The sequence below is a fragment of the Sebastes umbrosus genome, chromosome 23, assembly GCF_015220745.1.
Source record: "Sebastes umbrosus isolate fSebUmb1 chromosome 23, fSebUmb1.pri, whole genome shotgun sequence".
NCBI lineage: Eukaryota > Metazoa > Chordata > Actinopteri > Perciformes > Sebastidae > Sebastes > Sebastes umbrosus.
This window is the reverse complement of record NC_051291.1, coordinates 11,152,816-11,167,005: the sequence shown is the minus strand read 5'-3', so window position 1 is coordinate 11,167,005 and position 14,190 is coordinate 11,152,816. Positions and strand designations below refer to the sequence as shown.

At 40.2% G+C, this 14,190-nt stretch overlaps 1 protein-coding gene across 15 annotated transcripts in view; it reads right to left on the bottom strand.

The window, feature by feature from the left end:
- ppfia2 (PTPRF interacting protein alpha 2) overlaps nt 1–14,190 on the bottom strand; it is a 226,225-nt gene that overhangs the window by 27,985 nt on the left and 184,050 nt on the right. For 13 of the 15 annotated variants that reach the window (XR_005205435.1, XM_037759967.1, XM_037759971.1 and 10 more), the window contains 8 exons: nt 11,203–11,424; nt 7,989–8,135; nt 4,440–4,574; nt 3,686–3,769; nt 3,139–3,270; nt 2,955–3,017; nt 2,555–2,646; nt 265–397 (listed from right to left, as the gene is read on the bottom strand). Coding sequence is in view for 14 of the 15 variants with exons in the window: in XM_037759967.1 (XP_037615895.1) it covers nt 265–397; nt 2,555–2,646; nt 2,955–3,017; nt 3,139–3,270; nt 3,686–3,769; nt 4,440–4,574; nt 7,989–8,135; nt 11,203–11,424 (1,008 nt within the window). In the remaining variant the exon portion in view is untranslated. The remainder of the gene's footprint in view (nt 1–264; nt 398–2,554; nt 2,647–2,954; nt 3,018–3,138; nt 3,271–3,685; nt 3,770–4,439; nt 4,575–7,988; nt 8,136–11,202; nt 11,425–14,190) is intronic. The other 2 variants (XM_037759972.1, XM_037759980.1) reach the window with 1 other exon arrangement.

Genomic DNA, 14,190 nt, shown 5'->3' with positions numbered 1-14,190 from the left:
GCACAAATGAGACGGTCACATCAAAGCATGAGTGACTGAGTTCACCTCTAAACGTGTGTATACCCTTAATACTAGAATTAGTTAAAATATATTGAATATAATGCAGTATAGAGGTATTCTCAAGGGAATAAAAAGATGTTAATCTGATTTCAGCATCCTTACCAAAGGTTAATCATATTGCCATATTGGAGACTTTTAGCACTGCCTTACAGCCTCAGGGTTTCTACTGGGTGTGCCAATTTCTAACCGACAAATAAGACTCACCTTGGTTTCACGCAGGCCCATTCGACCTCTCCTCGGTCGCCGGATGACCTTGGCTGAGCGGTAGTGGTCCGACTGGGTTTCAGCCAGAGATCCCAACGAGAATCGGAGCTCGGCTGACGTGTCCAGATGAGACCTGAGAAAGAAACAACTTTTATTAGTGTGCAATAATACGACACCTTAAGTTACCTAGAGTGTGTGCGTAAACTAAAACATCTTCTGGGTGTCATTTATTAAAGATGAACAGTATCCTACTCAAGGACTTTGCCTGAAGGCGATTACATCTATGGAGTCAGATCAATATTAATGAAAGCACACAGAGGATTCACAAATGTAATCTGTGATTTATATATAAATGACTCTCTCCACAGAGTTTTCAAAGCACACAGAAAATAGTTATTGCTGTATATAAATATTTTAAAAATCCAAATATAAATATTAATAATAATAATAAGGGTATGACTCCAAGTCATCCCCCCGTTTACATTTTTTTTAAATAGATTTTATCATTTTAATGCAGTCTCTGAAACATGTAAATAATAAGAAAAGTGCCCATACATCATTATAACCAATTATTTGCTGATCAGTCTAGTATATCATTTTAAAATGGTGTCTTTTCTCTCTCGTCTGGTCAGCTAACATTACTGCCAAGCAGCTGAAATATAGAGTGATATTGTGGTTTTAGCTGACGTGTGTCGCCTCACTGTTTTTGACGGATGCTCGCTCACATTCAGGTAGCGCGTGCACACGGGCAATCGCGAGCAACAGGACGCTGACTTTCGTTGACTTAATGGCCACAGGTGTCGCTGTTACAACCAATTTCTGATTCTTACAAACAGTCCCTTTAAAACAGGAGATATTTGTGTTTACATTAGGGCTGGGCGATATGGAGAAAAATCAGACATCCCAATATTTTTTTTACTTCAATCCAATATTGCAATGATATTTTAGGGTTGACCATTGGTGCTGTTACAAAATATTCACACAATGAGATTTTTGATAATGAAAAGTAATGTTGATATAATGAATAAATGGGTAAAGGCAAATAATAGAACTGCTAGAATAGTCCGGTAAGTTCAGAAATTTACATCCCGTTACTGTAATGCAACCTTTAAAATCAGGGAAAGGCAACACTTATGCCATATTATGATTTTACAATATCCAAAATTTAAGATGATATCATACCACCATATCGATATAATATCTGTGTATTGCCCAACCCTAGTGTACATCAGAAATACATTTGTGTGGACCTTATTTTTCATAAGTGGATTTTAAGAATTTTGCATGCATTGGAAAATATTTGTGGAGAGTCATTTATATACAATATAAAACACGAAAAACATTAGTGAATTATTTTGTGTGCATTCAATATTGAGTCTGAATCCACTCCATATACAAAATATGAGACACAGCAAACATTTTAGGGTAATGTGCCCAGTTATGCACATAGTAAACCAATCAAATCTTGTGTTTGGGTACCTCAAGCGTACCTAATAGTCTCAATGATGTGATGTAAAGTGTACTTCTTCATGCCTCTATGGCTGCAAATTGTGTGTTTATGGAGGAGATTAAGGGCTGCTACTGTCAACACATCAGCACTGTAATATTAGAACTCCATGCAGCATGAAAAGGAAGCCAGAAAACATCCAAGAATAGACACGGAGCGTTCAGTGATACCAGCGTTTCTAACAATAGTGCAGAGCAAATTGTTTCGTCAGTGACGGATAAAATAACAGGCCTGCTACTGGAGAGAGTATATCTGCTTTCCAGCATTTCATGTGCTTCCTGTTACAGACACAAACTTAGGTTAGATCTGGGCTAAATCTGGGCCTTTTATTAAATCTCTACTTAGCCAGTCAATGTCATCCAATACCAAAGTCATGGAGATGCTTCCTTGACTGTAGCTACGGGAAGAATCTGTGAGGAACACAGACAATTTTAAGTACAAACCTCTGATTCAGAGTCAAGCATCCGTGTCTTCTTCTTCTTGAGTCGACTGTTCAACTGACTCTGAGATAGTCTGAGTCCAAATACTGACTAATGTTTGGACCCATCTTGGTTTCATTTGACCGGCATAGCAACAGTATCTAAGGGTGGCTAGAGTCAGCAAACAGTCAATTTCATAAGTTCAAAGTTCAATGGAGAGTTTCAGGGTCCAGTGGTCTAAAATCATATATGGCTTAAGTGTTCGAAATATTGCCGGCCTGCAAAAACTCATACGAGTCAAACCTTAATACACTTGCACACACACTCACACACACACACACATACAGACACAAAGCCAACGTACCGCGACAGGGTGGGTTCTGTGAGGGAGCCAGCCCTCAATCTGAACTGGTCCAGCTCCGATCTCAGCTTCTCAATCTCCTCTGCCAGATGTGTCTGGAACCAAACAATTTGACAAGATGTAATTACAGGACTCGTCTATGATATCAAATGCCCAAATAATGATTATCCCAGTTATATCATACACAGTAGTCATATTGGTGCATGTCAACACTTGTGGAGTGACACGGCTCAAAGCCATTGGGGCATATTGTTGCAAGAAGCTTTTGAATATTCAACTGCAGAGATTCATAAAAACCAACCTCATTATTTCTCTATTAAATTGTACTTATTAAAGCATGTAAAATGTAGGATATTTTAAAAGAAATAGACTAAATCATAATTTCTTGATCTCTGCAACGTACTTTTTCATGGATTGAGTCTTCGTACTGTTTTCTGTAACCTTCCGAGTCTTGGATTAACAAATTCTGCAAAGAGAAGGGGGAGAAAATAAAGTCAGCAGTGATCAAAATCCACCTCCTCCTGACATTCATTGGACAGAACTGATATGGATAGGGTTTCCATCGACAGTGGCAGCCTTCTCTTAACCTTCTCTTCTAGAGCTGCCATTCTCTCCTTCAGGTGGAGCTGAAGACGCTCGTTGGACTCTGTGAGGAGTCGGTCCACCGTGTCCGAGAGTCGCTTGTTGTGCTCTTCGTTCATCTTTTCTCTCTGTCGAGCCTGGTGGGGATTGAAGTACACAATTGAAGAGTCATATTTCAAAGTCTACTGACTGTCTACATAAATAATGAAATCTAACTTTACCAATTCAGGGTTCAAATCAGGTTTGTATCCTGCTAGATATGCGGGCCTCCAAGTAGGGAAAATAGTATTTTCATACTGTTTTCTCTCTACTGCAGCATTTTAAGATGACATTACAAAATGTGGCTTTTAAGATGTTGATGCGATCTAAAATAAGCAGTACATTATTGCATCATTTGTGAGCATTTTACAAATCGTTCTATCGCCGTAGTTGTGACACGTTGATTTGGTCTGGTGTCAGTGGTGATAAATCAGTCGCCTCAAGCTGTCGTGCTCATGCAGGAGTGGCTGCCTGGTTAGTGTTGCCTGGCACAACGCCTCCGTGGTGACTCACCCGCAGCAGCTCCTGGTTCTTCTCCTCCAGCTGGCACTCCAAGTGCCTCATTCGCTCCTCAATGCTCCCGTGACGCTCTTCCGCCTACAGATGGATCACAGCATAGACGGGACAAAAGAGGGGCTACGATGATCTGCGTGTTTGACAGCACTGAAGGGCAACAAAGAAAAAAAGCAGTGGCGACGACACAAGCCAAAAGCCTCTACCCCCGAACTCAAAGATGGATGTCTATCGTATTAAAGCAGAACAAGAGGAAGAAAGAGAGCTGGTTGAAAACAAAGAGTGACAAGGAGAAGGATGGAGAACGAGGCCACCAAAGGACAGAATGAAAGAGGAAGAGAGCTCCTCCAGCGCTGCCAAGTATGAGCTCCAGCCAGAAGTGCCATGCAGCTGTCCCGTGGTGGTCGAACAGCCAGAGCAGAATCCCAGTAAACACGCTCGCCACAAAAACACTAATAAGATAAATGAATGGAATCGGCTCTCTACAGGAATTGGCAGTAGCTGTGACGTCCTGTGGGACTACCTTCCTAAGAATGGAGTTCATGTCTTGGAGTTTAGCTTCCATAACAAAGTGATAATCATCGGGAGAGGAAGAGGAGCTGGAGTCAGACTACGTGGCCGAGGAAGAGGAGAGGGACATGTTGAAACGTCATGACATGACACCACGTGCACACTTACACACAGGTATAGTACAATCTAGAGACTGGGGCATCTGTGGGAATGTGTGTGTGTTAATGTGTGTATGTGTTCCTACCTTAGTGAGGGCCGCTATCCTCTGGGCCAGTTCGGCCTCGACCTCCGGCAGCGTCTCGGCCTTCCTCATGGTCTGCTGGAGCTTCTGCTCTGCCAGCTCCAGCCTCTCCTGTAGCTGCCTGTTCTTCTCCTCCATCTGTACACACAAACACCAGCGACATCAGCAGGTATTCATTCAGAAGACTTAAAGGTCCCATATTGTAAAAAGTGAGATTTCCAGTGTCTTTTATATCATAAAGCAGGTTTAAGTGCTATATAAATACTGTTAAACTATCAAAATGCTGAATATACGGAGAAATACACACAGCCCGTATTTACAAATTGTGCGTTTGAAACAAGCCGTTAGGATTTCTGTCCATTTGTGATGTCACAAATATACAATATATAAATCATTACACAGTTTTAAATATAAACATTCTAAATGTGTCCCAGTTTATTTCCTGTTGCAGTGGATGTGAATAAAATCAGCTGACAGGAAGTAAACATGGACCCAAGCTGTTGCCTAGCAACGCAATTCCATTGCAATTCATTTGAAATGCACTAAAACGGAGCGTTTCAGACAGAGGGTAAATACAGGTATATTCAGGCTGACAGTATGAGGAAAATAAAGTTTTTTTTTAACATTACAGCATGTAAACATGTTCTAGTAGAAACACAAAATACAAGTATGAACCTGAAAATGAGCATAATATGGGACCTTTAAGAGATATTGCATACTGAATTCTACAATAAAATGAAGTTAAATAATAATGGCAGGCATATAAAAATGAAGCAATGTTGTTTTTTTTTGGTTCGATGTTATGCCGTTTCTTAATGAAACTCAAAACTTCCCATAAATGCTCCACATTTACAGCCTAACCTTGTGTCTAGACCGCAAGTGTCATTAAAAAAAAGATGATTTATTGATTGCTTGAAATGTGTGAATCTTTTGAGCTGTGCGTAGCACCTCTATTTTCTTTGCGCATTGCATTGTGGGACATTAGTGTCCATCAAAAGCAACAAAAAGTAAGTGGATTTACTGCCACATTTTATATTTGTCACTTTGCCAGTGTGAATATACTAACTACTTAAAACCCACTTCAATTTAGTGTTTAGTGTAGAAGAGGGATGCAGTGTATGACTTTTGAGTCGATGAAAGGCTTTTAAAGAGTTTTATTGACAGTAGCCTCACGGTGAAAGAAATAAATAAAGGTAAAGTAGAACCGATTGGAATTATTTATAAGTGAGAATAGTGTTTCTGTTAAAAAGAAAAAAACTAAACAACAATTTGTGCAGATGGAATTAGAGCTGTAGAAATATACATCATCCTGAATTTACCAAGACAACAGGGTTAACAAGGTGGAAGTGTTGCTTGCAATAATAACAGCAACAGCGGCAAAAGCCAAATAAAACTCAAGAGTGTTTAAAGTGAAAATATAAATAAATAAAGGCCTGCTATTCGCGGCAGAAGACATAAATTAAGAATAGTTTACGGTATTTGTGCTTTCTCCCACTCTCTCCTGGGATATAACATTAAAAAAAACAGTCTGAGAATGTGAATCTCTTCCTTCTTTCCCTTCTAGTGTCAGCAGAGCATCATCGGCTGGTAGAAAATAGAGCCACAGATATGTTTAGTAGGAGGACTGGCTACTGAAGGCTCTGGCAGCGCGCCTCAACCCGTCTTCAAAATAGCACCATAACAGAGTCAGAATAGCAGCAGCAGCTCTGCACTGCGCCAGGAGTGACAGTAGCAACTTTTTACTCAGCAGATACCGGTAATTGCTCTGATTAGATGCATTATAAAGATGGAAATCAGACTCTGCGTTGAGTGACGCTGCCACCGAGTTGACTTGTACTTCCCTGTAGCGTGTTGAGACTTTCCTCGCTGCATTTCTCAGGGCTCTGATCAGTTTTAAGACTCTTTTTTTTGGGGCTGGCTTGGCAGCCTTTTGCCACCAGCGACAGATGCTCTGCTCCCCAAAGCATCGGGCCTGGCAGCTCAATAAGCAATAATTAGACTGGAGTGGGCCAGCGTGTGTGTGTGTGTGTGTGTCAGTGATATTTTCTGTCTTTCCCATGGGTGTCTGAGACGACACTGGGGGAGCATGACAGTGTGTTTTTGTCTATGATATCCTCCCTAGGTGCCCTTCCATCCCTCTTTTTCGCTCTCAACCCTTCTGTACCGATGGCCAACGCTACGTCCCCTGAACAACTCATCTTCAAACATCAGCGGCCTGATCCCGGGGTTCAGCCTCTGGCACAACAACAAGTAAACTCATTACACAGCCGGCGAGGAAGTTGTGTGTGGTAGCAGGAGCTTAAACCCAGAGGCTTCGGAGGCTATTTCTGTACGCTCTGAGGGCGTTTCTGGATGCATTTATTTTGTAGAGTGGTGTTGAAGTCAACTTGGTGCTTATGGTTGGTTGTTATAATTGTAAATTTGGACTTTTAACACTCTGGAGTTACTGGAAATGTTTAGATCACACAAGTCTGAAACAATCTTATGCAGCCACCACTGGAATTTAGTTGTACAAATAGTATAAAACTAACAATAACAGCCTGATCTGTATCTGCAAATGTGCAGAAATACCGGGTTTAAACAGAATGTGGCCTATTAAGTAGGAAAAAAATGTTATTGTGTTATTATGATTTTAGTGATACATGTGTAAATCTAATTTTGACAACCTCAGAGCAGACAAATCCTTATATATATATATATTCACATTTAAGAAGCTGGAATCAGAGAATTTTGACTCTTAAAAAATGACTCAAACCGATTAATCGATTATCAAAATAGTTGGCGATTAATTTAATAGTCGACCAATCGATTAATCGTTGCAGCTCTAGTTGTGCATATGCAGAAGGGGCTAAACTTGACTCTGAATTACCAACAACAGCATTTAATTTCTAAGGAATGGAATAGGTTTCCTTGCAGAGAGTTTGATTTAATGTCTGTAAGATAAATATGTAGCTAGAGCCAGTTAGCCTAGGTTTTGCATACAGATTGGAAACATTGCTTGGTGTCTGACCAACTTTCTTCACAGCAAAGCAAAAGGGTGTCTCTCTGTGTGGGCCTACGATTACTTCGGCTCATATTAGAGTGACATCCTTTTCTATCCCTCCAGAGCTCAGATGGTGCTTAAGCCTGTCCTCATGAGGACGTCACTCAATCTTCTATGACGAGGCAATTCATCTAATTGGCTGCAATGAATCATCAAAAAGAGATCATTGTTTAGTCATATTGTACAGCATTACATAAGTCATGAAGATCACTTCAAAACCATCAGAAGTCCTTCCCCGGTAGTAATTTCCTGTGACCTTATTTGACACAATGTCAAGAGCTTTTTCTCTGTGCATCAGCTCTAAAAGGCTTTGTTAACTGACGGGAAGCGTCTATCTCCCACAACCAGCTGCATGCACGTTTAATTCTTTTCTGAATCCAGTTATATTGTTGAGAAAAACGTCTGGCATATCAGCTCTGAATGGTCCATTTCAGCAGCCACCTGGACCCACAACTCAAATTGACAAAATGAAGCTGGAGAGATTAAAATTCATCATGGATTATACAGACCTGTCTGAGGAACGCCTCCTTATTGGCCAGCTCGTTCTCCAGCTTGTCGTTGATGTCGTGCACCGAGGTGGACTCTCGCTGGGCGCTCAGGTAGCGTTTCTCCAATGTTACGATGCGCTCCTCCATGTCCTCTTTCTGGCACATGGCCTGCATGCAGACCCACATAGTCAGAGCAATCAGAGCATAATGGAAATACAAAAATGAAAGCATACTTAAAACTGTTTGGTGCATTGAGGAGTAGAAAAGTGCTTAGTTTTGTCTTAAATTTCCATTTTTTGGGATCATCTGCAGTTCTAAATCTAGTTTGTAAACGTACAGGGGGCTTAATTTATACAGCTCCATAATTTCAATTACAGCTTGCTATTATTACAAATTAGGGCTGTCAATCGATTAAAATATTTAATTGAAATTAATTGCATGATTGTCCATGATTAATCACGATTAATTGCAAATTATTCGCACATTTTTATCTGTTCAAAATGTACCTTAAAGGGAGATTTGTCAAGTTTTAAATACTCTTATCAACATGGGAGTGGGCAAATATTTTTGCTTTATGCAAATGTATGTATATATTTATTATTGTCAAAATTATTAACAAAACAAAACAATGACAGATATTGTCCAGAAACCCTCACAGGTACTGCATTTAGCATATACAATGTGCTGACTTGCCCCAAACTGCATGTGATGATCATAAAGTGGGCATGTCTGTAAAGGGGAGACTCGTGGGTACCCATAGAACCCATTTTCTCAGAGATCAAGGGACCCCTTTAAAAATGGCCATGACAGTTTTTCTTCGCCAAAATTTAGCGCAAGTTTGGAGCGTTATTTAACCTCCTTCGCGACAAGCTATTGTGACACGGTTGGTACCAATGGATTCCTTTGATTTTACAGTGTCATATGATACCAGTATCTTCACTCTAGCTTTAAAACTCAGCCGGCTACAACCTAATCGCGATAACGTGTTAAAGAAATTAGTGGCTCTAAAACGATTTTGCGTTAACGTGTAATCGCGTGACAGCCCTAGTACAAATACTGTAATGACTATGAAAGCTAAAATTACAGCTACAATCTTTTCATAACATGTCTAGAAGCCCTCACAAATTGACAATAAAGCTTCTGTCATCAGATTAGCTCCATATATGACATGACCACAGTATAATCTACACAAGAAACAAGTCAAATACCAAATGAGACAAAAGCTTCATAATGTACAATCACACAGCTGTGATCTCGTATCACACACTGCTGCCTTGAAACAAGATTCCCCCCGCCCTCATGACAGCAACGTTATCTCTGAAGCTCTGAGAGCTCATTTCCTGCAGATACAAACCCATGCAAGCACATGTGGTGCTTCAAAACCACACAGAAAATAAATAGTAGTCAACTGGGAGAGCTGAATAAAGTGGTGCTCTCAGAGGAGGCAGAGCAGGGTAATAACAGAGGGTCGGTCCGATAAGGCCGTGTTTGCTGCTGCCTGCATCGTTAGCAATCAATAGCGATTTCAGCCGAGGGCTACGGTGGAGGGGGGGGGGGAAATCATCTTATATTCATATCCAGTCCACTTCACTGGCATTCACCTCACACAGACGTATGCTGAATTGGTTTATGATTGGGCTCCTTAATTGCCAAAGTACGACACAAACATCCTCGTTTCTCCCCTAAGTGGCATTTAACTGGCTGCTTTGGTGCTTTACATGTCGACACTCCAGCTTGAAATGGTGTTGAAGAACCAAACAGAGACAGATGCTTGTTTTTCTTGGAGATTTTTTATGTTAAGTGTTAGTGTGTGTCCTTGAGAAGTGTTTATGTAGCCTACTGGGGTCTGTTTGCATGTTATATTTATAGGATTCACTTGCCATTTTGGACACACTTTTTTCTTTTAGTACTTTCTATGACGCCTATGTCTATAATGCCTTATAAACATACTTATCATTTGCTTATAGCACTGTGTAATTATTATATAATTACTCCACACTCTACATTTTATAATGACTTACAAGATCAAGTATCATAATCCTTCATAATTGCTGGTCTCATTGACATTTTTTGCAAGGATCATAGTGTATTATAATGCATTAAAAAATGCATTATAATCCCTGTTATAATGTGATTATAAATTGCTCTAAGTAGTCATTAGGTGCTTTAAGTAAAGTGAGAAAATATCATTAAATCTATTAATGTTTTAAAATTTTCACTTAAAGCAAACAATGAGCACTTAGAGTAACTTATAATCACATTATAAAAAGATTATAATGTATTAAAACTATTTGAATAGAGCGGGCGCCAATATAACAAGGCCGAGTCCTAACCGCGTCGGCCCGGGTTCGAATCCGACCTGCGGCCATTTCCGCATGTCGCCCTGTCTCTCTCAATCTCTCTCTGACTTTCTAGACTGTCCACTGTCCTATAAAAAAAGGCATGAAAATGCAAAAAAAATAATCTTTTAAAAAAAACTATTGGAATTATAATACACTATGATCCTTGCAAAAAAAAAAAAAAAAGTGAGTGACCCGTAATTATGTAGTATTATTATACTTGACCTCATAATTCATTATAAGATGCTTTATAATGTGTTATGATTATTGTTATGAATCATTACGAATATTCATGAGTGCTTATAACTAGAGTTGTTCCGATATTGATACCAATATCGGAAATGGGTCTAAAAAAATACTGCCCAAAAAATCATGACATCAGGCATCGGCAAGTACGCCAGTCACCGATCTAATACCATAATTTATTAATCCACAAAAAAATTAACTTTTTTTATTATTAATATTAATTGATATATTTTTTTATAATATCTAATACTCGATATTGGCCGATACCGCAAGTTCGGGTATCGTAATCAGTATCGGGAAGGGAAAAAATGGTCCCATCTCTACTTATAACTGTAATTATACAGTCCTATAAGCAGATTATAACACATTATAAGACAATGTATTATAGACATAGGCGTCACAGAAAGTGTAACCGCTTGTTGTTTGTACTTTGTGCCTTGAATTGTGTGTGCATGTGTTTGTGTGTGTGAGAAATACATAGTCATAAAGAGGAAGTGTGAGACTGTATGTTAATAAAAGCTTTTTTTAGCCTGATGCTAGACTTCTTTGATGTCTCTCTTCAACTGTTATTCCCTTGCAAATGTATGTGTGTGTGCTTCTCCCTGTTCCCCAGTGTGTGTGTGTGTGTGTATGTGTGTGTGTGCTGTAACCTCTCTGATGTCCCTCTGGTACTTGTTGTTCATCTCCTCTGACTTGCTGAGGTCCTTCCGGGCAGTCTCCAGCTCCTGCTCCACCTCGGAGACCCGGGAGGAGAGGGAGGACATGCGCTCCTTCATCTGGGCCAGCTCGTAGTTCTGCTTCTCCAGCAGGTCCTGCAGCTCCACCACCTGGCTCGCCTCGTGGGCCGACTCCAGAGAGCCGTTGGACAGACGCTGGGGGACAGATGAACAAAGACAGGGGCGGCAACTTTAGCTTTCAGTTTGACAACAACATTATTTCATTGCCCTACATACCAGTTTACTCAGGAATCTGGCATTCGGAAAAAAAAAATACAGCTACAGAGTCCTGGTTTGCTTGGTCGTCTGAAATTTGTACATCTTGGCTACGTGATAATCTTTGTTGTTTAGTGTCTTATAGGCACATTTGGCTGGACTCCATTTGGTTTAGGACACTTACAGAGTATGAATAAATCAAATAAACAGTCTAGTGGCTTTAAACCACACTTTCTTATACAGATTTTTCTTTTAAACTAGAATTTTACCGCCTTGTAGTTGTATACCTCCATCAACCAGTCAAGTTACATCAATGTCTTTCCAAAATGTCATCACTTCATCATTATCATATCATATTATCTTTAGATTTGTGTGAAATTGTCATATTTAGCATATTAATTCTTGAGTTATGGCCAACGGGTGGACGTTTGTCCATAAAAGGAGCCAGCTGAAGTGGTTGAGGAATCTGATCAGGAGGCCTCCTGGACGCCTCCCTTTGGAGGTTTTCCGGGCACGTGCAACAGACAAGAGGCCCCGGGGTAGAACCAGAAAGAGCTGGAGAGCATTGCTTCCGGATAAGCGGAAGAAAATGGATGGATGGATGGATGGAAGTAAGTGAACGTTTGTGCCAAATTTGAGGACATTCGTTCCAGGTATTCCGGAGATATTGGACCAGACAGACGTACGTACAGTCGGACGGACGGACAGACAACCCGTAAACATAATACCTCCAGCCACGGCTGTTGCAGAGGCATAAAAATGTGTTTTAACCTGACTGAAGGTAAACAAATTGGAAACATCCAATATTAGAAACAGAAATTTGACCTAAAGGTGCAGTGTGTATCTGGCAGCATCTAGCAATGAGGTTGCAGAGTGCAACCAACTGAAATTTCTCCAAGCGTGTCAGGGAAAATGCAAATGGAACACTGGAACTTCAGCGTGATAAGAACTACCTGAAATGGCAAAAACCATCTTGGGGAAAAATTGATTTGACGTGTGTCTTTTTAGTTAACATGGAGGAGGCGGGATTTATGACCTATACTGCAGCCAGCCACCAGGGGGCGATTGAAATGTTTTGGCTTCACTTTTGGGGAGCTGTCGTGTCGTCCATCTTTATATAGCCTACAGTCTATATAGTCCATATAAATAGCTCATTCCAAGGCAACAAAAACACACTAAAGAAAACATACTTATTAATATTATATTCCATTTCTGCCAGTAGATCCCCCTAAATGCTACACACTGCTCCTTTAAGAAAGCAGAAACATTAGCATTCAATATGAACCAGGTGAAAAACAAATTTGTGATTTCCTGTCATGCCCTGGCTTCCTGTGGTGTACTGAAGTGGGCCTTCAGAAATCAGTCTCGCTGCCACTTCACACATCATTTCTTCTTTGGAGAGTTACACACAACAGCGTGCTAATAAATTCAAGTTCAGGAGCTCAAGGCTTTGGCTTCTTCCCCCGCTTTGATTTCGGATGGTGACAAAGACGGGTGACTGAGAATCTCTCCAGACTCCATTGGAGAAATTGCTTTGACACTCTGCATTAGTATTATGATTAGGTTTCACCCTGCGCAGCTCCACGGGTCTCTGCATGAGGTAGATTAATGAGGGGGATGCCGGAGAGATCCAACTTAAGCAGGGGTTTAACGCATCAGAAAACAACTTTATTATCACGGCTAAATAACACACTCCCTTTGAATAACGAAGCTTTCTCCTCATGTTCAGTTGTAATTATTGTAAAGCAGGTGGAAGTGGAGATTGAGGGGAAGTGATATCTTTATTCTCGGCTGTATCGGGTCCAGCTGCCCGTCCTCGGCCATCCATCTGTGAGGACGAACCTAATTGGGCCTCTGTGCCTGCTGCCTGTGATCAATGATTCAGCCGAGCAGGAAACAGGACCCACTAAATCACACCACTGATTTTAATACCGGCGCTCCGGCACCGGGCCGCTCGCATGAAGAGGACCAACTTTAAGGATTTAGCTCCACTTTGTTGTAAAAATGTCTCAACAGATGATATATTATGCGACTGTGGCTGCCGTTACTGTGCTCGTTTCACAGTCTTAGAACATTTAGACACCTGTCTCATAAGACTGAGAGAGTTTAAATGTTCTCTCATTTTATAAACTGAAATAGTTTAGACAAAGTTTTACATCCATGCGAGCAGGTACATTCAGTTCACACCAAATTACACATCGTCAACTTCCGTCTACATGTAGTAGAGTCAAGCAGAGTTTTGGTTCTATTTGCTTAAGTTTTACTGGAGATATCTGCCTCTACTGCCATGCCAATATAGTGGAGGTGAAAACATTTTGTTTGTGGTTCTCACAGCAGTGAGATATTGCATCTACAAAAAAAGTTAGGATTATCCATCAATCTACTATTTAAAAAATATATATATACTTTTATTGCAATAAACTCATGAATCACAATTACCACAAAATATCATATATGTTTACATTCATTTGCAATTATTATCATTTTAGTGTTTTATAAAAATGTGAAAACGCTTCGCAAATTTGCGTGTCACAGTGAGGTTTGTGGGTTAACCAGAGTAACAGGGAAAGACATTTTGCTTATGATTTTTTTTAATGTTGTGTCTCAATGTTGTGAGCACAACAAAGAGAATTTTATATCCATGTACTCAAGTGGATTCAAGTGTTATTTTCGTCATATAGAGTACACAAAAAAACGTGAAATGCA